Below are 25,382 nucleotides of genomic sequence, written 5' to 3'. Positions count from 1 at the left end.
GGCTCTGTCCCCTCACTCTGGTTATACATCCCCGTGACACGTCCATGGGGAGGCCCACCACAGGCACACACACATGTGCACGCACCTTTCTGCCCCGATCCTGCTAAATACCTACCGTGTGTTGTGTTCTTGAAAGCATGTATCATTTCCTGAAATTATCTTATTTTTAGAGTTTATCTCCCTCTGCCTCACCTACTATAAAAGCTCCAGGAAGGCAGGGACAGTGTCTGTCTTATTTTCTGCTGTATCTTCAGTGCCTGGAACAGTGTCTGGCACCAAGTAGCTGCCCAGAAATTATTCATTGAATGAGTGGAATGAATGAGAAGCCAGTTCGAATGTCACTTATTTTATGTGAACTTTCTCGGCTAACCCAGAAAGTTAGTTGCGCTCCTTCAGCATTTCATATGCTTACATCCCTGTCCACATATATCTGTCTCTTAGTCCATTTGGGATGCTATAGCAGAAAACCACAGACTGGGGAGCTGATAAATGACAGGAATTTTTTTCTTACAGTTCTGGAAGCTGGAAGTTGGAGCTCAGGGTACCAGCATGGTTGAGTGAGGACCCTCTTCCAGGTCACAGACTTCTTGTTGTGTCCTCACATGATGGAAGGGGCAAGGGGGCTCTGTGGGGTCTCTTTTATAAGAGCACTAATCCCATTCATGAGGGCTCTATCCTCATCACATAAACGCCTCCCAGGGGCCCCACCTCCTAATACCATCACCTTGCACATTAGGATTTCAACATATGGATTTTAGGGCGACACAACCATTCAGGCCATAGCAACTCACAAGCACCCACACACATATATTAGAGCACTTACTTCGTCATATTTGAATCATTTCTTTACTTGTTTGTACCGTCAGTAGGCCAAGAACTGAGGGCAAAGACTGCATTTTCCTCGTATCTATTGACGAATGCCCTGTGCCAAGCACTATAATAGAAACCGGGGGTAAAATGGTGAGTGGGAGACCCAGTCCTGCTCTCAGGAGAGAGCTGTTAAATAAACGGCCCCAGGAAGCAGGACAAATACTCTGATGGGTAAAGTACAAGTTACAGGGGAGCACACGATAAATGAACTAACCAGGTCTAGGTAAAGGAGCCCTGTGGGGAAAGTGACCTTTGAACTGACCATTGAAGGAGGAGGAGTTAGCCGGGCAGCTATAGAGGAGTGGGAGAGGCAGGAGGAGGGCACCCTGGGTTGGAAGGTACAGTAAGTATAAAAGTCCTGGACGCAGAGACAATGGCCAACCCCAGGAATTGGTGGCTATTCACAGTGACTGGACAGAATTGTGGGAAGGGAGTGGGAGGCGAGGCTTGGCAGTTGTTAGGGGACGAGTCACAGGTCATGAAGCTCTGTCGCTATGTTGAGGAGTGTGGACAATCTGAGAAACTAGGGGGAACCAATGAAATATCTAAGCAGAATGATGACATATTCAATTTTGGTCTTGAAGCCTCACTCTGGCTCAAGTATAGCAAACGATTGGGAGACCAATTAGAATGTGGTTGCAGTAATCCAGGGGAGAAACAAGGTGGTCCAGGGATGAAGAAATGTGAATTTCTGGAGAGATTTAGGTGGCAAAATCAATAGAGTAAGCTTCCCAGGTTTTTGGCTTGAGCAACCAGATAGATGGTGGTTCCTGTTACTGAGAAAGGTATAGTGGGAAGAGGAGTGGGTTTGGTGAAGGAAATGATGATTTGGGGTTTTAAATTTGATGATTTTAGTGGCTGCAGACATCCAAGTAGAGATATCTGAGGAGACTGTTGGATGTGTGGGTCTGGAGCTTCCGAGAGGTCTGAATTGAACCCAGAGTGCTGGGAGTGATAACTGAAGCCACGGTATGAATGAAATCCCCCCAAAGAAACATTATTTAATGAGAAAAGTGGGACAGAACTTTGAGGAAGCCATCACTGAAAGCATGGACAGAAGGGGGCTTTGCCAGAAAGAAGGGGCCAGAAAGGAGACTAGGGTGACGTGGAACCCAGGAAGGATATGTCTCAAGAGGGACCGGTCCCTGGTATTGGCTGCATCTGAACCTTCAGGGAAGAGGAGAATTAAAAACTACTTGTGGGTGATCATGGGAATTATTATTTTAATCAAAGCAAAGCAAAGCATGGAAATAAAAATTCAGACGGTAGGCAGGGGAACCAGAGGAACATTTGTTAAAGTCCTGTACTGCCCGTCACCCCTGGCCAGTCCTTTGGTCGGACTTAATGACAGAGGCCATTGGCGATCTTTGCTAGAGCAGTTTCAGGAGGTGGTGAGGAACGTGGTGGAGAGGCAGAAATCATGGCAGAAGTCTGGAGATGAAGGGGAGGGAAAAGGCCAGCACTGGAGACAGGGGCTGTGGGGTTGGGAGGATGGTACCTTGGTGGTGTTTTGTGTTTTAAAGTGGGAGGGTGTTTAAATGCTGTTGGGTGGGCCTAGGGGGAAGAAGGAGAGGTTGAGGGCCGGGGGAAAGAACGAGAAGAGAATGTGGGCAGGGCTGGGAGACAGAACCTGGGGAGGGCGGTTATCCCGAGGAGCAGGGCTTTTGGGGGATAACTAGAATGAAAGGGGGGTGTATTCGCTGGGGAGTCTGGAGGTGTTAGTGACAGAAAGTTGAGGGCATACTTGTCTAGCTGCTTCTCATTTTTATATCCTGACGGACCACTCAAGTTCATTGTCTGTGTGACTGAGGAAATCCTGCTCCAGGGCGGGCATGGCGCATTTCCCTCTGCCCGATGCCTCCTTGTAGGAGCAGCGTCCACAGTGTTTGATAAGAGTGTGGTTTTCGTGGGTTTGGGAACAATTGATTAGCCATCTGGAGTTAAATGAATTTGTATCCTTATCTCAATTCTTATGTTAATTAGGATTTCAAAGAGATCTAAGATTTTTTCCTTTAAAATGTATAATTGTGAAACATTTCAGACATACAGAAAATAATGTCATGGAGATGCAGAAATCCACCGCCAAGTTAAACAGATGTTAACATTTTGCCATATTTGCTTCAGATCTGTTTTTTTATAAAAGGAATAAAATGCTAATGATATACTTAAAGCCCACTCTCTCATTTCTTCCCTTCCCCTCCTCTCCGGAAATAATCACAACCATCTCCATGCTTGCTTTGTACTTTTATTACTGACACATATATCATAGACAATATATATATATATTTTTTGCATTTTAAAAGTATACATCAGTGGTATTAACTTGCTTCTTCACTAGTCAATGTTTTTGCCCTTCTGTGGCATGACACAGAGACCTAGGTCAATGATTTTAGTGGCTGCATTGTGTTTCATTGTTTACTTACCTGTTCCTCTATTGAGAAGCAGCAGGGTTTCAACTCTAATGCTCTTTTTTTAACTGAGGTATAATTGACATATAACATTATGTGTGTTTCAGGTGTACAACCTAATCATTCAATATTTATATATATTGTGAAATGATCACAATAAGTCTAGGTAACATCCATCACCATACATAGTTACAAACATTTTTTCTTCTAATGAGAATTTTTAAGATCTGCTCTCTTGGCAACTTTCAATAGCCAATGCAGTGTAATTAACGGTTGTCGCCATGCTGTCCTCTGAACTCTGATGCTCTTACACACAATGCTGCAGTGAGGGCTCGCTGGGAATGTGTGCGAGTTTCTCCAGGGAAATACTTAGATGTGGAATCACTGGATTACCAGGAATGTATGTTTTATGGGTGAATTTGGTGTATTGCCCATTTTTTCAATGTCTTTTTTTCAACGTATAGGAATTCTTCATTTATTTTTATTATTTTTAAGTTCTGGTAAAATATACATAACATAAAAGTTACAATTTTTAAGTGTACAGTTCAGGCATTAAGCACCTTAACAATGTTCTATAACCATTACCACTATCTAGTTCCAGAACTTTTTCATCATCCCAAACAGAAACTCTGTACCCATTAAGCAATAACTCCCCATTTCCCCCCTCCCCCGGCCTCTGTTGTACTTTGTGTCTCTGTGAATTTGACTATTCTAGGCACCTCATATAAGTGGAATCATACAATATCTGTCCTTCTGTGTCTGGCTTATTTCACTTAGCATAATGTTTTCAAAGTTGATCCATGTTGTAGCATGTGTCAGAATTTTATTCCTTTTTATGGCCTGTTCCTTTTATGGAATATTTAATAATCTTCCATTTATGCATATACCACATTTTGTTGATCTGTTCATCTGCTGATGGATGGACACTCTGGTGTTTCCCCCTTTTGGCTGTGGTGAATAACGCTTCAGGGAACATTGGTGTACAAGGATCTGTTTGAGGCCCTCTTTTGGATTCTTTTGGGTATATACCTAGGAGTGGAATATACCTTATGGTAATTCTCTGTGTAGCTTTCTGAGGAACTGCCGAACTGTTTTCCACAGCAGCTGCACTGTTCCATTCCCACCAGCAATGCACAAGGATTCCAGTTTCTCCACACACTCTGCAAGACTTGTGATTTTCCTTTTTTTTTTTTTTTAATAATAACCATCCTAGTGGGTGTGAAGTGGTATCTCATTGTGGTTTTGATTTGTATTTCCCTAATCACTGATGATGTGGAGCACCTTTTCCTTTGCTTATTGGCCATTTGTATGTCTTTTTTTGGAAAAATGTCTATTCAAATCCTGTGCCAATTTTCGAATTGGGTCATTTGTTTTCTGTTATTGTTGAGTCATAGGAGTCCTTTATATCTTCTGGATAGTATTCACTTATCAGATGTATGATTTACAAGTATTTTCTCCCATTCCGTGGTTTACTTCTTCACTCTCTTAGTAGTGTTCTTTGATGCACAAAAATTTTTAATTCTGATGAAGTCTTATTTATCTACTTTTTTCTTTTATTGCCTGTGCTTTTGGTGTCATACTTAAGAAATCATTGCCTATTCCAAGGTTGTGAAGATTTTCACCTATGTTTTCCTCTAAGAGTTTTATATTTTTAGCTCTTAAATTTAGGTCTTTGATCCAATTTGAATTGATTTTGTTTATGATGTATGCTAACTTCATTCTTTTGTATGTAAATATCCAGTTTTCTAGCACCACTTGTTGAAAATACTATCTTTTCCCCTTTGAATGGTCTTGGTACCCTTGTTGAAAATCAGCTGACCAAATATGCGAGGGTTTATTTTTGAGCTCTCTATTCTATTCCATTGTATATATGTCTATCTTTATGCCAGTACCACTTAGTTTTGATTACTGTAGCTTTGTGGTAAATGTTGAAATTAGGAAGTGTGAGTTCTCCAACTTTGTTCTTTTTTTGATTGTTCTGGCTATTTGAGGTCCCTTGAGATTGCATATGAATTTTAAGGTGGGTTTTTCTATAGCTGTAAAATATGCCATTGGGATTTTAATAGGGATTGCGGTGAATACGTAGATCACTTTGCATAGTAGTGCCGTCTTAACAACATGAGGGATGCCTTTCCATTGATTTGTTTCTCCTATAATTTCTTCCAGTGTACAATTTCTTTCTTGTAGTTTTCAGTGTACAAGTCTTTCACCTCCTTGGATAAATTTATCCTAAGTATTTACTTTTTGATGCCATTGTAAATGAAGTTTTAAAAATATTTCCTTTTTGGATTGTTCATTGCAAGTGTATAGAAATACAACTGATATTTGCATGTTGCTTGTATATCTTGCAACTTTGCTGAATTAATTATTAGCTCTAACAGTTTTTTTGTGTGGGTTCCTTTGATTTTCTGTGTGTAATAGCACATCACCTGTGAACAGAGATAATTGTACTTCTTCATTTCCAACTTGGATACCCTTTATTTCTTTTTCTTGCCTAATTGCTCGGATTAGAACTTCCAGTACTGTGTTAAATAGAAGTAACAAAAGTGGGCATCCTTATCTCGTTCCTAATATTAGGGGAAAAGCTTTCAGTCTTTCACCATTGAGTATGAAATTAACTCTGGGGTTTTCATATATGGCCTTTATCCCGTTGTGGACATTTTCTCCTATTCCTACTTCATCAAGTGATTTTATCATGAAAGGGTATTGAAATTTGTCAAATGCTTTTTCTGCATCAATTGAGATGATCATGTGGCTTTTTTTCTTCATTCCATTAATGTGGTATATTACATTGATTGATTTTTTTTTTATGTTGAGCCATCCTTGTATTCCAGGAATAAATCTTACATAAATCATTATGTGCTTTTAATCTTTTAATATGCTGCTGAATTTGGTTTGCTTGTATTTTGTTGAGAATTTTGCATCTGTATTCACAAGGGATGTTGGTCTGTAATTTTCTTTTCTTGTAATATCTTTGTCTGGCTTTGGTTTCAGGGTAATGCTTGCCTTATAGAGTGAGTTAGGAAGGCATTCTTTATATGTTCCTGAGTTAATTCCTTAGTCACCTATGTTCTCTCTGTTAGCCGTTTTCTTTTGTTTATAGTGTCTCAAATGTACTTTTAATTAAAAAAAATTTTCAATTCCAATATTATTAAAATTTTCAATCTTTTTCTTTTTTTTAAAAAAAAGATTGGCACCTGAGCTAACAACTGTTGCCATCTTCTTTTCCTTTTTTTTTTTCTTCTTCTTCCCAAAGCCCACCAGTACATAGCTGTATATTGTAGTTGTAGGTCCTTCTTGTTGTGCTACATGGGACCCCGCCTCAGCATGGCCTGATGAGCAGTGCCATGTCCACACCCAGGATTGGAACGGGTGAAACCCTGGGCCGCTGAAGGGAAGCGCGCGAACTTAACCACTCTGCCTCGGGGCAGCCCCAATCTTTTTCTTTATAGTTTGTACTTTTTGTATCTTTCATTAAATCATTTCTTATTCACCTATGTTTTAGAAGTTTTCTTCTCATATTTCAGGCTTTGATTCAATGAAAACTTAGTTTAATGTATGGTGTAAGCTTGAAACCTAAATATGCCTATTCTCCATCTGGATTACCAGTTGTCCCCACATCATTTATTGTGTAGTCCGTACTTTCCTCCCTAATTTGTAGTGCCACCTTGGTCATTGATCAACTTCCCTAATCTATGTGCATTTCTTCTTGGCTTCTCTTCTTTCAACAATATGTCTATTCCTGTGCCAACACCACATTGTTTTAATTGCTATAGCTTTTTAGTAAGTCTTGGGATCTGATAGGATGCATTTTCCTTTGTTCTTCAAAACTGGGCTATCGGACAAATTCTGTGAAAAACTCTTTTGGAGATTTTAATCGGAATTACGTTGAATTTTAGATTAACTTGTAAAGAATTGATATTTTATGATATTGAGTCTTTATCCACTATGAATGTATTTACTTATGTTTACTTATTATCTTGTACTTTAGTAGGATTTTAGTTTTCTGACTGAAGCACTTGTACAGCTCACATGATATTGGTCCAGGACACTTTGTAGTTTTTGTTTGTGTCTTGTGTGAGTATGCAAACGTTTCAAGCATGAAGGTACCTTATAGTTTTTGATGCTATTGTAAATGGCATCTTTTAAAAGTTACATTTTCTGATTGATTGTTGCTGGCATATGGTCACCTTATTGATTTTGTATATTGATCTCGTATCCAGCAACTTTGCTGAACTCTCTCAATGTGTAATAGTTTGCAGATTCTCACAGATTTTCTATGTGAATAATCTTATCTGCAAAAGGGACAATTTTGGTTTCTTCCTTGCTAATCCTTATACGTTTCATTTTTCTTATACCTCCAGTGCAATAGAAGTGGTGATGGTGGGCATCCTTGACTTGTTCCTGACTTTAGAGGGAGTGCTCCTGAAGTTACACTGTTAACATGATGGTTTCCTGTGGGCACTTTGTAGACACCTTTTATCAGGTGAATAAAGATCCATTCTGCTCCTAGTTTGCTGAATATTTTCATCACGGTTAGGCATGGAATTTTAACACATGCTTTTTCTGTGTTGATTGAGATGGTCGTATGGTTTTTCATCTTTGTTTTTTAATATAGTAAATTAAATTAATCCATTTTGTAAGGCTTTTTACCCTTGCATGTCTGGGATAATCCATGGTCATGAAGTATCCCTTTTTTTTTTTCCCTGCTTTTTCTCCCCAAATCCCCCCAGGACATAGTTGTATATTTTAGTTGTGGGTCCTTCTAGTTGTGGCACGTGGGACGCCACCTCAGCGTGGCTTGATGAGTGGTGCTGTGTCCTCGCCCAGGATCCGAACCAGCGAAGCCCTGGGCCGCCGCAGCAGAGCACGTGAACTTAACCACTTGGCCCTGGGGACGGCCCCTGAAGTATTCTTAATATATTGATATATTCAGTCTCCTAATATTTTTATTTTTACAGCTATTTTCTTAAGTGTATTGGTCCATAACTTTCTTTTCTTGTTTTATCGCTATCTTGTTTTGGTATCAAGTTATATTAGCTTCATAAAACGCCTTGAGAAGCTTCTCTCTTTTTCTGTTCTCTGGAACTGTTTGCTAAGGTAGGAACTAATCTGTTCTTTAAAGGTTTGGAAGAACTCTGTAAAACTGCCTCATCCCCACAATACTATTACCATCCCCACTATTATAGTGTATTGTGGGGATGATTTTTACTACTGATTTAATTTATTTAACTATTATAAGATTTTTTTAGGCTTACTGTGTCATGAAGCATTAATAAATTATAATTTCATAGGCCATTATTTAGTCGTCTAAATTATTCAAATGTATTAGCATGAAATTATGGTGTTTTCTTACTTTTTCATAATCTCTTTTTGTAGATATATCCTCTTTCTAATTCCTAATACTGACTTTGACTTTTCTCTTTCTGCTGATCTGTCTTGCCAGAGATTTGTCTTTTTTGTTAGTTCAAGAGCCACCCTTTGACTTTGTTTATCCTCTCTATTGTCTGTTTACTCTTTCATTAACCTCTTGATTATCTTATCTTTATTATTTCCTTCCTTCTCCTTTCTTTGTATTTATTTTGTTCTCTTTCTAACTTCTTGGATTTTTTTTACACTTAAAAAATTCTATATTTAATTTTTTGAATAGGTATTACCTTCTCATAGCTGAAATATAAAAATTCTTAAAAAAGTATACAGAGAAAAGTCTTAACACAGCTTTCCCCTCATCAACGTGTTCCCATCCCCATAAGTAAGGTAATCATTGTTAGGTTCTTTTTATACACTCACAGATCTTTTTTAATGCAGAGATTTTTTTAATGCAGATACAAGCATATATCTTTGAGCTCTTCTAAAATCAATATATAAAAAGCTTTCTCATTCTTTTTTATAGTTGCTGTTATTTTCTTATACACCTGTGCCAAATAGTTCCCTCTTGATGGACATTTAGGTTGTTTTAACTCTTCTTTTAACACAAAAGTGCAGCATGAGTAATCTTGTACCTGCAGAGTATATATAGATTAAACTCCTGGAAGTCGACTTGTGTAGGTTTTATATGTCCTGCCAGATTACCCTGCTTAGGTAAATTACTCTCCTTCCAGCAATGTCTGAGCATGCCGCGTTCCCTACAGCTGTGCCAGCCTGGTGTATTTTTACATTTTTGGATTTTGGCCAATTATCAGATGGGCATCAGGTAAAGAATGATTTCTCAATATGCTTTTAACTTACATTTCTCTTAGGAAAAGATATGTAATCTTACTCATAATTAAGAGCCTTTTGTCTCCCTTTTCTCCTTTTCTCTTTTCTTTCGGTCATCCAAATTCTTTGCTCATTTTCCTAATGGGTTGTTGATCTTTTTCTTTTCAATTTATAAGAGCTCTTCATATATTAGAGAGACTATCCCTCTGTCTGTGATAGGAGTTGTAACTATTCTTCTAACTTCCTGTGTGGGGTGCTTCCCTCACTGTCTCCTTCCTGATCCATGTCACCCCTGAGGACCATGTTGATTGCATCCCTCAAGTTTCCATGAGATGTTTCCATTTTCATTGTGATTTGGGCTTTGATTCAGAACTTACTTAGAATTACGCTTATTATATTTTTAAGCAAATGTGTTTTATTTTTATTGTTTTTATATGACTGCTATTGATTTCTGATTTTATGCCATTGTGTCAATGGTTCTTTTGGTGATTGTTGAGACTTTCTTTGTAGTGAACTTTAAAAAATGGTCTGTATCTGCTTGAAAACGTATGTTTTCTCTAATTATTCATTTCAAGACTCTAATCGTGTTGGTCAAATTTTCTACTAACTTTTTGTCCAGGTGGCCAACCAGTTATTGAAAGGGGTGTGTTAAACTTTTCACTGTGATGGTTGATTTGGCAAGTTTGTTAATTTTTCCTTCATATATTTTGAGGCTGTTAGGTACATATAAATTCAGAATTGTGATATCTTTATGGTAAATTATTCCTCTTATGCCTTAATATTGAGACCATTTCTTCCTAATCACACTTAAAAAATTTTTGTGACACACATCACAATACATGAAACTGTATAAAACATATGTGTATTGTGTAAGGACTAAAAAGGAAATACAGTCTAATGACCTCAGGTTCTGGATGGACACTGACAGTACCTTGAAAGCCCCTCCGTGCCCCTGTACACCACGTGCTTCTCTGTCCCTTCACCACAGAGGTGACTACTCTCCTGACTTTAGGAGGATAAGTCCTGAGCTTTTCTTTAGAGTTTTACCATCTGTGTATGCATCTCATTTAATTTAGCCTTTTTCTGAACTTGATACAAATGGCATCGTATTGGATGAAAGCATCCTGAGTATGTATACGGAAGTCTCCTGGGACTTGTTTCTCTTGGTCAGTGTTATGTTTGTGAGATTCATCCGTGTCGCTGGCTGTAGCTGCAGTGCTGTCACTTACCTGCGTCCATAGCTCGTTATCCTTTGTATAGTTCAGCATCCTCTATCCATCTAAATTACTTTTCAAGGACATTTGGATCGTTTCTATTTTTCTATTACCGAAAACTGCTGCTATGAACACCATTCTTGTATGTACCTCCTAATATGATGTGCAAGAATTTCTTTAGGGAGAATTCCACCCAGGAGTACCATTGCTGGGTCATAGCATATGAAGGCGAACCCATGTCCACTTTATTTGGCAATGCAGAATATTTCCCAAAGTTTTTGTTGCCATTTACATTCTTATTGTAATGTATGAGTTCCCAATATTTGATATTATCAATTTTTACTAGCTTATTGGGTGTGTAATGGTATCTCATTATGAATTTAATGTGCATTTCACTGATTCCTAATGATTGATCTTTTCAAGTATTCATGGATTAATATGAAATGGATTTAAACTAATGTCCTTAATTGATATGCTAATATTAAGCCAAACTTTCATTTGAAAATGAAATGATTTATTGATTTTCTAATGTTAAGCCAAGTTTGCATTCCTGAGAGGAACCCAGTTTGGTCATATGTATTATCCTTGACTCTCCCTCTTTTATAGCTTGCTGGATTCAGTTTGCTACTTTTTTTTGTTAAGATTTTATTTTTTCCTTTTTCTCCCCAAAGCCCCCTGGTACATAGTTGTATATTCTTAGTTGTGGGTCCTTCTAGTTGTGGCATGTGGGACGCTGCCTCAGCGTGGTTTTGATGAGCAGTGCCATGTCCACGCCCAGGATTCGAACCGACGAAACACTGGGCCGCCTGCAGCGGACTGTGCGAACTTAACGACTCAGCCACGGGGCCAGCCCCTAGTTTGCTACTTTTTAAAAGGACTCTTTTTTTTTCTTGCTTTTTCTCCCCCAATCCCCCCAGTACATAGTTGTACATTTTAGTTGTGGGTCCTTCTAGTTGTGGCATGTGTGACGCCGCCTCAGCATGGCCTGATGAGCAGCGCCATGTCCACGCCCAGGAACTGAACCAGTGAAACCCCGGGGCTGCCGAAGCGGAGCACGAGAACTTAACCACTCAGCCACGAGGCAGTCCCCTAAAAGGACTCTTGTATATGTCTCCTGAGAGATATTGACCTATAATTTTTCCTTCTGGTACTGTCCTTATCATGTTTTGGTAACAAGGTTATGCTAGCCCCCAAAAGTAAGTTCAAAAATGTTCTCACTTTTTCTATACTCTGATGAATGTATAAAATTGCAGTTTTTTATTCCTTGAGTGTTTGCTAGAATTTACCTGTAAAATCGTCTTAGTCTGTTTTCTTTGTGGGAAGATTTTAAACTACTGATTCATTTTCTTTAGTAATTTTAGGAACATTCACAGTTTTCTGTTTCTAGTTGGGTCAGTTTTAGTAAGTTATTTTTTTAAGAATTTGTCTAGGTCATGTGATTTTTCAGATCATAAAGTTGTTCATGATACCCTTCTATTATCTTTTTAATCTCTGTAGCATCTGTAATTAGGTTCCTGTTTTCATTCCTCATGGGTTATTTTTGCCTCACTCTTTTCTTGTTGGCCAATCTCACGAGAGGTTGGTTGGTGTTATTAGTCTTTTCAAAGGACCCACTTTTGGCTCTGTTGAGCTTCTCTATTCTATTTGTTTTCTGTTTTATTAATTTGAACTGTAATCTTTATTTTCCTTCCTTCTCCTTTTTTTGGGTTTATTTTGCTGTTCTTTCTTCAACTTCTTGAAATGAATGCATGACTCATTCTTTTTTAGCTTTTCTTCTTTTATAATCCATCTCTTGTAAAGTTCTCTCCAAGTACTACTTTAGATATTTCTCACAAGTTTTTTATGGCTACTCTAAATTTTTTTATCTAATTTTAAATGGATAATACTTTCCCATGATTCAAAACCCAGAAAGTATAGAAAGGTGTACAATGAAAATTCTCCCTCCCACACTTATCTGCCATCTGCTCAGTGCCTGTGGTGCCGTCCCCTCCCCCATCCCGTAGGTAACCTTGCTCTGAGATTTTCGTGTGTCTTTCCAGCCTTTCTTTGTGCGTTTACAAGCAATTAGGACTGGAGATGCTTATTTCCTGTTCTCTTTTTTTACATACCATATACAGTATATTAGACATATGTTCTGCACCTCGTTTTTATAGTTTTCAACAGTAATTCTTAGAGAGCTTTTGATGGCGCTACATCTAGAGCTTTATTCTTTGCTTTTACATCTGCAGAATATTCCATCGTATGAATGTTCCGTCATTTTGTCACCATTACTGTACTGATTAAAATAGTTTTATCCCCGAATTTTTTGTTATTACAGAAGATTATCACATTATACATATGTACATGTGTAAATCTATCTTAAAAGTATAATTCCTGGACTCAAGTTCTGTATATTGAAGGACCATCTTTTTAAAAGTTTTATTATGAAAAATTTAAAACCTATGATATCAGAGATAATTGTCCTATAACCCCTTTTGTTTCATCTGTCTTCAACAGATGTGGCCAGTCCCATGTCATCTGTCCCCTGCCCACCTTCTTGCACTGCACCCTCCACTCCCAGATTATTTGGAAGCAAATTACAGACATCATATCATTTTGTCCATAAATATTTCTATATTTATTTATCCCTAAAACATTAGAGCTCTTTTTAAAACATAACCACAATAGCATGTCACACTAAAAAATTAACAGTAATTCCTAATATCATCAAATATTCAATATTTTCAAGTTGCCCTGATTGTCTTTTATATCTCATAATTATACAGGTTGTTTTATGGTTGTGCCATTTAATTTGAGTCCTTTTCAATTTGTTGAGACTTGTTTATGGCCCAGCATATGTCGGTTTCTGTGAATGTTTCTCTGTGCTTGAAAATAACGTACACTCTATGGTTAGGGACAGTGGTTCTGTCTGTCTTTTAGGTCGTGATTGTTAATTGTGCTGCTTAAATTTTTTGTGTCCTTACTGATTTGTCTCCTGCTATAATTATGGATTTGTCTCTTATTCCTTATTATTCTTTCAATTTATTCATTATTATTCTCTCAGTTGTTGCTTTATATATCTTGGGGCTATGTATTAATTTATTCAACAAATGTTTAATAAGTGCGTCTATGTGCCAGGCACTGTCCTAGTTGCTGGGGATATTTCAGTGAACAAAACAGACAAAAATTCCTACTCCACTTGGGAGAGACAGACAATAAGGAAGATAAAGAATGACATACAATTTAAATCGTTATCTTCCTCATCAATTGAACGTTTTAACATTATGAATTGACCTTTATCTTAGTAGGTTTTTTACTTAAAGTTTCAGTGAGTTGTTTACTGTATTTTGCCATTCTTTTGCTTTTATCCTTTCTATATTCTTATGTTTTAAGTGTGTTCTTCAAACAGCATATAGTTATATTTTTAAAAATTTTAACCTTTTATTCTGTACGTACATGTTTGGATTTTACGTACATGTTTGGATTTATGTCTAACATTTTATTTTATGCTTTCTTGTGTTCCACCTGTTCTGTTTCCTTTCTCTCCTTTCTTGCTTTTATTTTGTTCCATTTTGCATTAATCACACCACCTTTTCTCTCATCTGAGTAGGAAGTTAGGCATTCTGTTTCTTTCTTTTACTTGTTTAAAATAACAGCTTTATCAAGATATAATTCACATGCCATGCAATTCAGGGTGCAATTCAGTGGTTTTGGTATATTCACAGAGTTGTGCAGCCATCACCACGATTAATTTTAGGACCCTGTCATCACCGTAGAAGTCCCTGCCCTTTAGCAGTTACTCCATCCCACCCCCCGCGACCCCGCCCTCCACTCTAGACAACCTCTCATCTTTCTGTCCCTATAGAGCCGCCTATTCTAGACATTTCCTGGAAATGGAATCATACAGTGTGTGACCTTTTGTGTCTGGCTTCCTTCACTTACCGTGTTTTCAAGGACCATCCGTGTGTAGCATGTACCACTACTTCGTTACATTTTATTGCCAAACAGTATTCCACGTTCCACTCATCTGTTCATCAGTTGGTGAACATTTGTGTTGTTTGCACTTTTTGGCTGTTATGAACAATGCTGCTTTTAACATTTGTGAACAAGTTTTTGTGTGGACATGTCTTCATTTCTCTTGATATGTACCAAGGAGTAGAATTGCTGGATCATATGGTAATTCCATGTTTAACCTTTTGAGGAACTGCCAGACTTTTACCAACGGAGTAGCACCACCTTACACTCCTACCAGTAGTATATGAAAATTTCAATTTCTCCACATCCTCATCAATGCTTGTTTTTATCTTTTTGACTATAGCCTTCCTGGTAAATGTGAAGTGGCATCTAGTTGTGGTTTTGATTTGCATTTCCCTCAAGATTAATGATGTGCAGCATCTTTTCATGTGCCTATTAGCAATTTGTCTATCTTCTTTGGAGAAATGAGTATTCGGATCTTTTGCCCATTTAAAAATTGTGTTATTTGTCTTTTTATTTATTTATTTTTTTTAAAGATTTTATTTTTTCCTTTTTCTCTCCAAAGCCCCCCGGTACGTAGTTGTATATTCTTCATTGTGGGTCCTTCTAGTTGTGGTATGTGGGACGCTGCCTCAGCGTGGTTTGATGAGCAGTGCCATGTCTGCGCCCAGGATTCAAACCAACGAAACACTGGGCCGCCGGCAGCGGAGCGCGCGAACTTAACCACTCGGCCACAGGGCCAGCCCCCTCTTTTTATTATTGAGTTGTAAAATTTCTTTATGTATTCTGGACATAAGTCCCTTATCAGATATATGATTTGCAAATATCTTCTCTCATTCTATGGGTTGTCGTTTCACATTCTTGATGGTATCCTTTGCAGCACAAAAGCTTTGAATTTTGATGAATTCCAATTTATTTTTTTTCTTTTGTTACTCGTGCTTTTGATGTCATATCTAATACACTGTTGCCTCATCTAAGGCCATGAAGACTTACCCCTATGTTTCCTTCTAAGAGTTTTATAGTTTTACATTTAGGTCTTTGATCCATTTGGAGTTAATTTTTGTATATGGTAGGAGGTAGGAGTCTAGCGTCATTCTTTTGCATGTAGATATCCACCTGACCCAGCATCATTTGTTGAAAAGACTATTCCCATTGAATTATCTTGATAACCTTGTTGAAAATCAAGTGACGATAAAAATGAAGATTAATTTCTGGGCTCTCAATACTATTTCATTGGTCTATATATCTATCCTTATGTCGGTATCAAACTGTCTTGATTATTGTAGCTTTGGTAGCAAGTTTTGAAATCTGAAAGTGTAAATCCTCCAATTTTGTTCTTTTTCTTTCTTTTTTTTTTGAGGAATATTAGCCCTGAGCTAACATCTGCTGCCAATCCTCCTCTTTTTGCTGAGGAAGACTGGCCTTGAGCTAACAACAGTGCCCATCTTCCTCCACTTTATATGTGGGACACCTACCACAGCATGGCTTGCCGAGTGGTGCCATGTCCGCACCCGGGATCTGAACCGGCAAACCCCAGGCCGCCGAAGCAGAACATGCGCACTTAACCACTGTGCCATTGGGCTGGCCCCTGTTATTCTTTTTCAGTGTTGTTTGTCTATTTGGAGTCCCTTAAATTTTCATATGAATTTTAGGATCAGTTTGTTAATTTCTGCAAAGAAGGCAGCTGGAATTCTGATGGGGATTGCATTGAATCTGAAGGTCACTTTGGGGAGTATTGCTATCTGAACAATATTAAGTCCTGTAATCCATGAACTTGGATGTCTTTCCGTTTATTTAAGTCTTTAATTTCGTTCAGCACTGTTTTGTAGTTTCCAGAGTATGTTTTATACTTATTTTGCTACATTTATTCCCAATTATTTTATTCTTTTTGATGCTATTGCGAATTGAATTATTTTCTTAATTTTATTTTTGGATTGCTCATTGCAAGTGGACAGAAATACAATTGATTCTTGTATCCTGCAATCTTATTGAACTCATTATTAGTTCTAATAGTTTTTTTTTTTTTTTAGTGGATTCCTCAGGATTTTCTATATATAAGATCAGGTCATCTTGTAAACAAAGATAGTTTTACTTTTTCTAATATAGATGCCTTTTATTTCATTTTCTTGCCTAATTACCCTTGTCAGAACCTCCAGTAATATGTTGAAAAGAAGTGGCATGAGCAGACCTCCTTGTCTTTTTTCTGATCTTAGGGGGAAACCATTAAATTTTTCACCATTAGGTATAATGTTAACTGTGGATTTTTCATAAATGCCTTTTATTAGGTTGATGAAGTTCCCCTCTATTTTGATCATGAAGAGATGCTGAATTTTGTCAAATGCTTTTTCTGCATCCATTGACATGATCATTTGTCTTTTGTCCTTTATTCTATTGATAGGATGTATTAGCTATATGAATTGATTTTTTTATGTTAACCCAACCTTCTACTCCTGGAATAAATCCTACTTGGTCATGGTGCGTAATCCTTTTTATATGTTGCTGAATTCACTTAACTAGCAGTATTTGGGGATTTGGGGCTCCATATTCATGAGAGATTTTGGCTTGTGGTTTCCTTTTCTTGTGATATCTTTGTCTGGATTTGGTATAAGGGTAATACTGGCCTCATAAAATTAGTTGAAAGTGTTCCTTCCTCTTGTATTTTTTGGAAGAGTTTGAGAAGGATTGGTATTTATTATTTTTTAAATGTTTGGTAGAATTCACCAGTAGACCTGTCTGGCCCAGGCTTTTCTATGTAGGTAGTTTTTTTTATTATAATTCAATCACTTTCCTTGTTATAAGTCTATTCAGATTGTCTGTTTCTTCTTGAGTCACTTTTGGTAGTTTGTGTCTTTCTAGAAATTTGTCCATTTCATCTAAGTTATCTGATTTGTTGGAATTTAGGTGTTCATAGTATTCCTTTATGATCCTTTCTATTTCTGTAAGGTTGGTAGTAATGTCCCCTCTTTCATTCCCAATTGTACTAATTTGAGTCTTCTCTTTTTCTCTTGGTCAGTCAGCTAAAGTTTTGCCATTTTTATTGATCTTTTAAAAAATCAACTTTTAGTTTCATTGGTTTTCTCTATTGCTTTTCTATTCTCTATATGATTGATTTTTGTTCTAATCTATATTATTTACTTCCCTTTGCTTGCTTTGGGTTTAGTTTGCTTTTATTTTTCTAGTTTCTTAAAGGGGAAGGTTAGGTTATTGATTTGAGATCTTTCTTCTTTTTTACTATTGTCTTTCACAGGTAAAAATTTTCCTCTAAGCACTATTTTAGCTGCATCCCATAAGTTTTGATATGTTGTGTCTTTATTGTCATTCATTTCAAAGTATTTTCTAATTTTCTTGTGATTTCTTCTTTGGTTACTTAGGAATGTTTTGTTTAATTTCCACATATTTGTGAATTTCCCAAATGTTTTTATATTATTGAACCCTAATGTCATTCAATTATGGTCAGAGAACATACTTTGTATGATTTAAATTGTTAGTTCTTTGAACACATTTGTAATGATTAAAGTGTTTTTCTATGAAATCTGACATCTCTGCCCTCTTACAGGCATTTTCTGTTGCCTGCTTTTTTTCCTGTGTATGGATCACACTTAACTGTTTCTTTGCATATCTCATGATATTTTTTTTTAAACTGGACATTTTAGGTAATATATGGTAGCAATTCTGGATACTAACTCCTGCTCTCCACCACAAAGCTTGTTTTTGTTGTTTCCCTGTTTATCTCTTGAGTGACTTGTCTGGCCTATTTTAGTGAAGTCTATTTCCCCTGCATTGTGAAGCCTCAGATGTCACTCCTCTGAGGATGCTGTCTTGGGCATGCACACACTCACCCTCCATGGCAGTGTTTTCAGCAGGGCTCTCTTGGACTGTCTCTTTTCCTGATCAGTTAAGCTATTTGCCTCTGCTGGTATCACACCCAGCTGTTAGGCTCAACTAATTGCCAGCTGATTGCTCTATGGTTTTTGACATGTGGGGCATAAGTTGCTCCATAGTTAAATCTAATTAAATTTGGGCCCCTTTATAGGTTTTGGTTTTTTTTCCTTTTCTGCTTTTTCTCCCCAAATCCCCCCAGTACATAGTTCTATATCTTAGTTGTGGGTCCTTCTAGTTGTGGCATGTGGGACACCACCTCAACATGGCCTGACAAGCAGTGCAATGTCCATGCCCAGGATCCGAACCAGCAAAACCCCGGGCTGCTGAAGCGGAGCTCACAAACTTAACCACTCGGCCACGGGGCTGGCCCCATCTTCTTTTTTTTTTTTTTCTTTAGGGGTTGTTTTTGATGCAAATATTTTAGGTTTGTTCTGCCCTCAGGAGAGCTCTTAAATGCTGTCTCTTTCCTTGGTTCTTTCTGTTAAACTGGCTGGCCTGTGGTTTAGGTTGTTGTTCTAATGGAGCTACCAGCCTCTTTTCTAGCTTAATCTCCATTTTTTTTAGAGTTCTCTTAGGCTTGAACTTCCCATACTCTGTTTCACATAAAGTCTGTTCTTTTGGAGCGAGCTTTGGAGCTCTCCGTTCTTATGGACTGCCTCTCCCCCTGGGCAGAATCCCTAAGCCCCTGCTCTAGAGCTGGTGTCAGGGACAGTGATCTGGGTCTCTCAGAGTGACACTCTTGTTTAAGGAGCAGGGAGCTGGGCAGGGCTGATAGGCTCTGGTCCTCTCAGTTTGCATCTCTGTTCTGAAGCCCCCACCCTGTTAGTAATGTGGGGTGAGGGCGATCAGGGCTCCAATATTCTTATCCTGCTGTACCTGAGGTATAGCCTCTGCCCTGTGAGAGGGGCTGGGTGGAGGAAGGGAGTCCTCAGTCTCCTGACCACATTCACTAGGAATTTAGTCTCTGCAGCTTGGAACTGGGGAGCGCTGAGAAATGTTGGTGGCCTGCCCCTCCTAGTGAAATACCGTGTATCTTGACTGGATGCTGAAGGCATAGGAAACCCCACTTTTTCTTTAGCCACACTCACTTGGAGTGGAGCATCTGTCTAAGTGAGCTGTGGGGTGGTAGTTGGGGGCATAAACTTTCACTGTTCAAGATTTAGTAGATTTTCTTGAATAGATGTTTCTTAATTTGCTGTATGTCCTTAGGAAAATTTCCAGAAATTTTAAATGTTTGTGTTTTAAAAAAACTTTCCCTATGGAATTTCACAGGGAGCGGGTCTGCAGAACTCCTCATGCCGCCATTCCAGAAGTGGGACCTCTCTCTCTTTCACTTTTAATAATTACTTTAGAAATTGCAGGGGTGCATACTTATTTATCAAAGGCTAACATTAATTGATGTCTTCACTCTCTCTCTGAATAATACAAGGACCTTAGATCTACTTGAAATTTTTTTATTGTATGCACACACAAAGAAAAAAAAATATATATTTCAAGTAAGATAAGTGTGTGTGTATATATATATATATATATATATCTCAAATATGTCTTAGTCTATACCTCCTGTATTTATGTAAAGCAAGAATGTGAAACAGAAATGGACTGGTTACCTACAGTTAAGCTGCCTGGGCTCAATTCCTGTTTTTACCACTTACCAGCTGGTTACCCTGAATGAGCCCCTTAATTGCATCAAACCTGAGTTTCTGGAGCCACAGAGTTGAGATACTAATACCTCCTTCACTGGCTGTTCGTGATAATTAAATGAGCTACTGTATGTCAAGTGCCATATGCACAATGTATGCACAGTGTCTGACACACGATGAGTGCTTAGCAGAAGGCAGCTGCTCCCAAGAACTAAAGGTAATCATTGGTGGTAATTACCATTTATTTGTCCTCTCTGTCCTGGCAGTTCCTCTGTGACGAGGGTGCTGGTATTTCTGGGGACTACATTGATCGTGTGGATGAGCCCTTGTCCTGCTCTTATGTGTTGACCATTCGGACTCCTCGGCTCTGCCCCCACCCTCTCCTGCGGCCCCCACCCAGCGCTGCTCCCCAGGCCATTCTCTGTCACCCAGCCCTGCAGCCTGAGGAGTACATGGCCTACATTCAGAGGCAAGCTGGTGAGTAATTAAAAGAGCAAGGGGAGGAAGGAGAGACGTGGGGAGGGACAGCAGAAGGCAGAGCGTGAAGAGCCCGGAGGGATGTGCCCCTCTCCTGCCTGCACACTGTTTTTCAGTAGACTCAAAGCAGTATGGAGAGAAAATCATGGAGGAGCTGCCAGACCCGGACCCACAAATGTGGAGGGAGACCAAGCCGGGGATGGTGCCCCCAAAGAGAGCAGGTAGGAGCTTGTTTTACCTGTTCCATGAAACTTGTCTCCATTTCTTCCCTTCCCCAGCCTGTTGTCCTGTACCAATTGTCGGGGGTGGTGTGAAAAAGTACTATGGGCCCAAACCCCTTAGTAAGAGAGGAGGCGCAGGTACCCCATTCTGTTTGCTCCCTTCTGTTTCTCCCCTCCTTTCAGATTCCTCCCTGTTCTCTGTATCCCAGGTGCAGGCCCAACCAAGGATGACAGTAAGGAATCAGATTTCTGGAAGATCCTTCACGAGCCAGAGGACCAGGCCCCAGGAGGGGAGGAGGCACAGGCTGAGGTGAGAGCCAGCTTCCTAGCCGTTTCTCTGATGAGGCTGAACCTGGGCTTTGGGATAGAGGGCCACTCGAGCTGAGGTCATTGTGAGAGGACCTACATCTATCTAGGGCTGCAAGGAGACACCCAGAACCATTGCCTTAAGAGTATGGGAGGGGAGCCGGCCCTGTGGCCAAATGGTTAAGTTTGTGCACTCCGCTTTGGCAGCCTAGGGTTTCGCTGGTTCAGATCCTGGGCACGGACATGGCACCACTCATTAAGCCATGCTGAGGCGGCATCCCACGTACCACAACTAGAAGGACCCACAACTAGAATATACAACTATGCACTGGGGGGCTTTGGGGAGAAGAAGAAGAAGAAAAAAAAAGAAGATTGGCAACAGATGTTAGCTCAGGTGCCAATCTTTAAAAAAACAAGCATATGGGAGGCATAAATAAGCTTGCATCCTTGACTCTGCCCTTTTCTCCTCCTCAGGAGCAGGAACCAAGCCTTGAGGCAGCAGACCCAGCTCCAGGCTCTCCTGATGGTGAGTGAACTCCCCACGGCTCCTTTACTGATGGCATGTATTTTCAGGTTGGCACGGTGGGGGATGGGGGGCTGGGGTTGACCTGAACACTGGGAGGGAGGGAGGTTGGGCAGCCAGTCCAGCAGTGAACTCACTTCTACAGGAATTGGTACTCTTTGTAGACAACAGTTCTATTTTGGGGTGGCAGCAGAACACAGTGGTTCCACCACTTGCTGACTCGGTCATCTTGGACGATTTCACTTGCCCTCAGTTTCCTTGCCTGTAACATGTGGGTAATGACCCCTACCTTGGAGGGCTGTTGTGAGATTAAGTGAGAAGGAATCTGGAGTTCACAGCAGAATGCCTGGAACTGAGTAGAGATCACAAGTGGTTTCTATTTGTGGAAGCGGGAGGACAGGATCCAGGGAAGAGGGGCCCTTGGCCCCAGAATCTCCTCTGTGGTCCTGAAAATGGGAGTGATCGCCAGAAGGGCTCGGCAGCGCCTGAAAGAGCAGGGCACGCAGCAGTGCGTTAGCATCCTCCTCTCTCTCACCTGGGAGTGCGCCTTAGCACAGTGCTCCCTGGGGGGGCATGTTGGCCCCAATTGTTCTTGCCAGACAGGTAGCTCCCGGGGGCAGGGACCATGTCCTTCCCTGGTCTCCTCGACCTCTCTCCTTAGGAAGTCAAAGTAGAATTTAGGAGACAATGGCTCCATTCCTATTCTTTCACCTCAGATTTTCAGAACAATGTGCAGGTCAAAGTCATTCGGAGTCCTGCGGACCTGATTCGATTGATAGAGGAGCTGAAAGGTGGAACAAAAAAGGTATGGGTCCTACTCCAGGGAGGGCTGGAACCACCATGTGGAGAGCCACCCTGAGCCGGGCCCAGCAGAGCCGGTGCCCTTCCTTTACTTCTCCTGAGTCTCTCCCACATCCAGCCGCTGTTTGTCTGCCCCCAGCCACGTGTCTCTGCTGACACCCCCACTATCTACCTCTTTCTCTTGGCCCCCATCCACCCAGGGGAAGCCAAACGCAGGCCAGGAGCAGCCTGCAGATGATGCTGCAGAAGTCCCTCAGAGGGAACCGGAGGTGAAGGAAAAGGGTGACAGAGAACATCAGAATGAGGTGGAAGAAGAGGAAGAGGATGACGAGGATGAAGACGAAGATGAGGATGAACGGCAGTTACTGGGAGAATTTGAGAAGGAACTGGAAGGGATCCTGCTCCCGTCAGACCGAGAGCGGCTCCGTTCCGAGGTGAAGGCTGGCATGGAGCGGGAGCTGGAGAACATCATCCAGGAGGTGAGCACAGCTCTCAGCCCTCAGGCTTCTGCAGCTGCCTGCTCCTGCGGGGCAAGACAGGCCGAGGGGCTGCGAGAGGGCAAAGGGCAACACCTAGCACAGCTGGGGCACAGGATGCGGCACTCTGAAGTGGCAGCTGTTGACTGAGTTAAAAGGGGGGACGGTGGGGAAGGGGGATCAGAGAGAGGGGTGACACTTAGATACAACTCTCCTGTAAGCGTGGACCACTGGCCTTCCCTCCCCAGACCCCTGACTGTCCACCCCCCCTTGGGCATTCCAGACGGAGAAGGAGCTGGACCCAGACGGGCTGAAGAAGGAGTCAGAGCGTGATCGGGCAATGCTGGCCCTGACGTCCACTCTCAACAAACTCATCAAAAGACTGGAGGAAAAACAGAGCCCGGAGCTGGTGAAGAGGCACAGGAAAAGGAGGGTTGTCCCCAGAAAGCCTCCCCCCACACCCCAACCAGCAGGTGAGAGTGTCAGATGGGAGGGAGTGGCCCAGGCCTTTGTCTCCAGCCCTCAGCTGGCGGATCCTGTTCTTTCCCTTCCGAGAGAGCGCTCACTCTCTTCCTTCTTTCCGGAACACTGTTCTCTCTCCTGCCTTCTTCCGGCTGCCTCCATCCCTTTGCCTGGTTACCTCCTATTCATCCTTTTGGGAAGCAGCTTTTAAAGGATGTCTGTCTTGCTCCTGGATGCCCGGCACATAGGGGGTGGTCAGTAGATAGTAACTGAGTGACTGTGAGCCTGTGTGCCGAAGACCACATGTCTGTGGAGGATGCAGCCTGTCAACAGTTAGGACTCGCACCGGGCGAGGACCCGGCTGGCCAAGTGTGCATAGGCAGCCCAGCGGCTCCTAAGCCAATTGCGGGGACAGATGAAGTTATCCCTTCTTCTTGCACCTCCCCATGTCCCCGTTCCACAGGGTCCTGTGGGAGTGGAGATCAGACATTCCAAATGGAATGTGCCAATTTCAAACCTTCTATCCCACTATCTCGATACACATTGAAATGTCTCTCGAGTACCAACGTGTGGAGTGCCAAACCACAGTTTTCCAACCTGCTTCTTAAAATGAACTTCTCTGTAGGCCCAGGTGGCCTGATCTTTGCTTCAGAGAACACAGTCATTTTCCTGTAGGTGCTGGGCAGAATTGTTGGGTCGAGAGGGAACAAGGGAGGCTGCAGTTGGTGGAGGGAGCTTTACAGGCTGGAATTGGGAGGGGGCGCTAATTTATTTTGAGCCCTGGTTCAGATACGAGTTTGAGGTGGAATAACTGCCCGTTATTCCAGTTGATGGCTTAGGGAGAGGTGACCATCACAGCCCCTAACCCTGGAGTCACGGCTCCACTTTGTGTCTCCCTGTGTGTCTCCCCCTCTAAGAGGAGGATCCTGATCACAGAGTCCGGGTCCGGGTCACCAAGCTCCGTCACGGAGGCCCCAATCAGGATCTGACTGTCCTCGAGATGAAACGGGAAAACCCGCAGCTGAAACAAATCGAGGGGCTGGTGAAAGAGCTGCTGGAGAGGGAGGGACTCACGGCGGAAGGTGGGCCCTGGAGGGCGGGGCTGGCTTAAGAGCTGTTGGAAGGGCTTGCTTCCTGAAGTGGAGGGGCTGGGGACCTGGGGGGCAGAGGACCTGCACTGAGGCGCCCACCCTGCCTTTCCTCTCACTGCCCATCCCACTCCTTTCCAGGGAAAATTGAGATCAAAATTGTCCGACCAGGGAATGAAGGGTCTGAGGACGATGCACGCTGGCTGACTGATGAGGACACGAAAAACCTCAAGGAGATTTTCTTCAATATCTTGGTGAGAGGTGCCCTACCCCCAAATCCTCCACCTCCAGCCCCCCACTCCCACTGCAACACACTGTGCTGTTGAGAGGGGGGTTTAGAGTCACCCAGGCACGTGCCAGCCTGGCCACTTTCGGAGCTTCAGTTTCCTCATCTGTGAGATGAGGCTGGTGGTCCTGGCCGCCGGGTGACCGGCACCAGCAGGAGCCCGGGAAGAAGCGTGAAGTGTGTGTTGTGCCGGCCCGCCCTCCCCACGGCAGTGCTGGATCCTCGCGCGCTCACCCCGCCCACCCTCTCCACCCCCAGGTGCAGGGAGCCGAAGAGGCGCAGAAGGAGCGGCAGCGGCAGAAAGAGCTGGAGAGCAATTACCGCCGGGTGTGGGGCTCTCCGGGTGGGGAGGGCACCGGGGACCTGGACGAGTTTGACTTCTGAGACCACCACACCCTCCGCTGGCCAAGGAGTCCAGAGTCTTCCTTGACTGGCCCTGCCTCCTCCCTACCCCGCCACCCCAGCCCCGGCTTGAAGGCAAAACAGCAGAGTAGAGCCAGCTGTGGACTTTGGGGCCCCACCTCAGGGTGTGAGGGGCCTGGGGTGGGGGCCCCACCTCGGGGTGTGAGGGGC

At 41.6% G+C, this 25,382-nt stretch overlaps 1 protein-coding gene across 4 annotated transcripts in view; it reads left to right on the top strand.

The window, feature by feature from the left end:
- OS9 (OS9 endoplasmic reticulum lectin) overlaps window positions 1–25,209 on the top strand; it is a 29,415-nt gene extending 4,206 nt beyond the window's left edge. The window contains exons 6-15 of one of the 4 annotated variants that reach the window (XM_046681580.1): window positions 20,436–20,646; window positions 20,766–20,867; window positions 21,077–21,177; window positions 21,648–21,699; window positions 22,413–22,501; window positions 22,698–22,976; window positions 23,257–23,446; window positions 24,353–24,517; window positions 24,665–24,777; window positions 25,068–25,209. In XM_046681580.1, coding sequence (XP_046537536.1) covers window positions 20,436–20,646; window positions 20,766–20,867; window positions 21,077–21,177; window positions 21,648–21,699; window positions 22,413–22,501; window positions 22,698–22,976; window positions 23,257–23,446; window positions 24,353–24,517; window positions 24,665–24,777; window positions 25,068–25,193 — 1,428 coding nt within the window. In that variant the 3' untranslated portion in view covers window positions 25,194–25,209. Of the gene's footprint in view, window positions 1–20,435; window positions 20,647–20,762; window positions 20,868–21,076; window positions 21,178–21,647; window positions 21,700–22,412; window positions 22,502–22,697; window positions 22,977–23,256; window positions 23,447–24,352; window positions 24,518–24,664; window positions 24,778–25,067 lie in introns of all 4 variants that reach the window. The other 3 variants (XM_046681571.1, XM_046681599.1, XM_046681589.1) reach the window with 3 other exon arrangements.
- The last annotated feature ends 173 nt before the right edge of the window (window positions 25,210–25,382 follow it).

Source organism: Equus quagga, chromosome 1 (genome assembly GCF_021613505.1).
Source record: "Equus quagga isolate Etosha38 chromosome 1, UCLA_HA_Equagga_1.0, whole genome shotgun sequence".
In the NCBI taxonomy this organism is placed as follows: Eukaryota; Metazoa; Chordata; class Mammalia; order Perissodactyla; family Equidae; genus Equus; species Equus quagga.
Note: the sequence above shows the minus strand (reverse complement) of the source record. Positions and strands in the feature narration are given on the sequence as shown.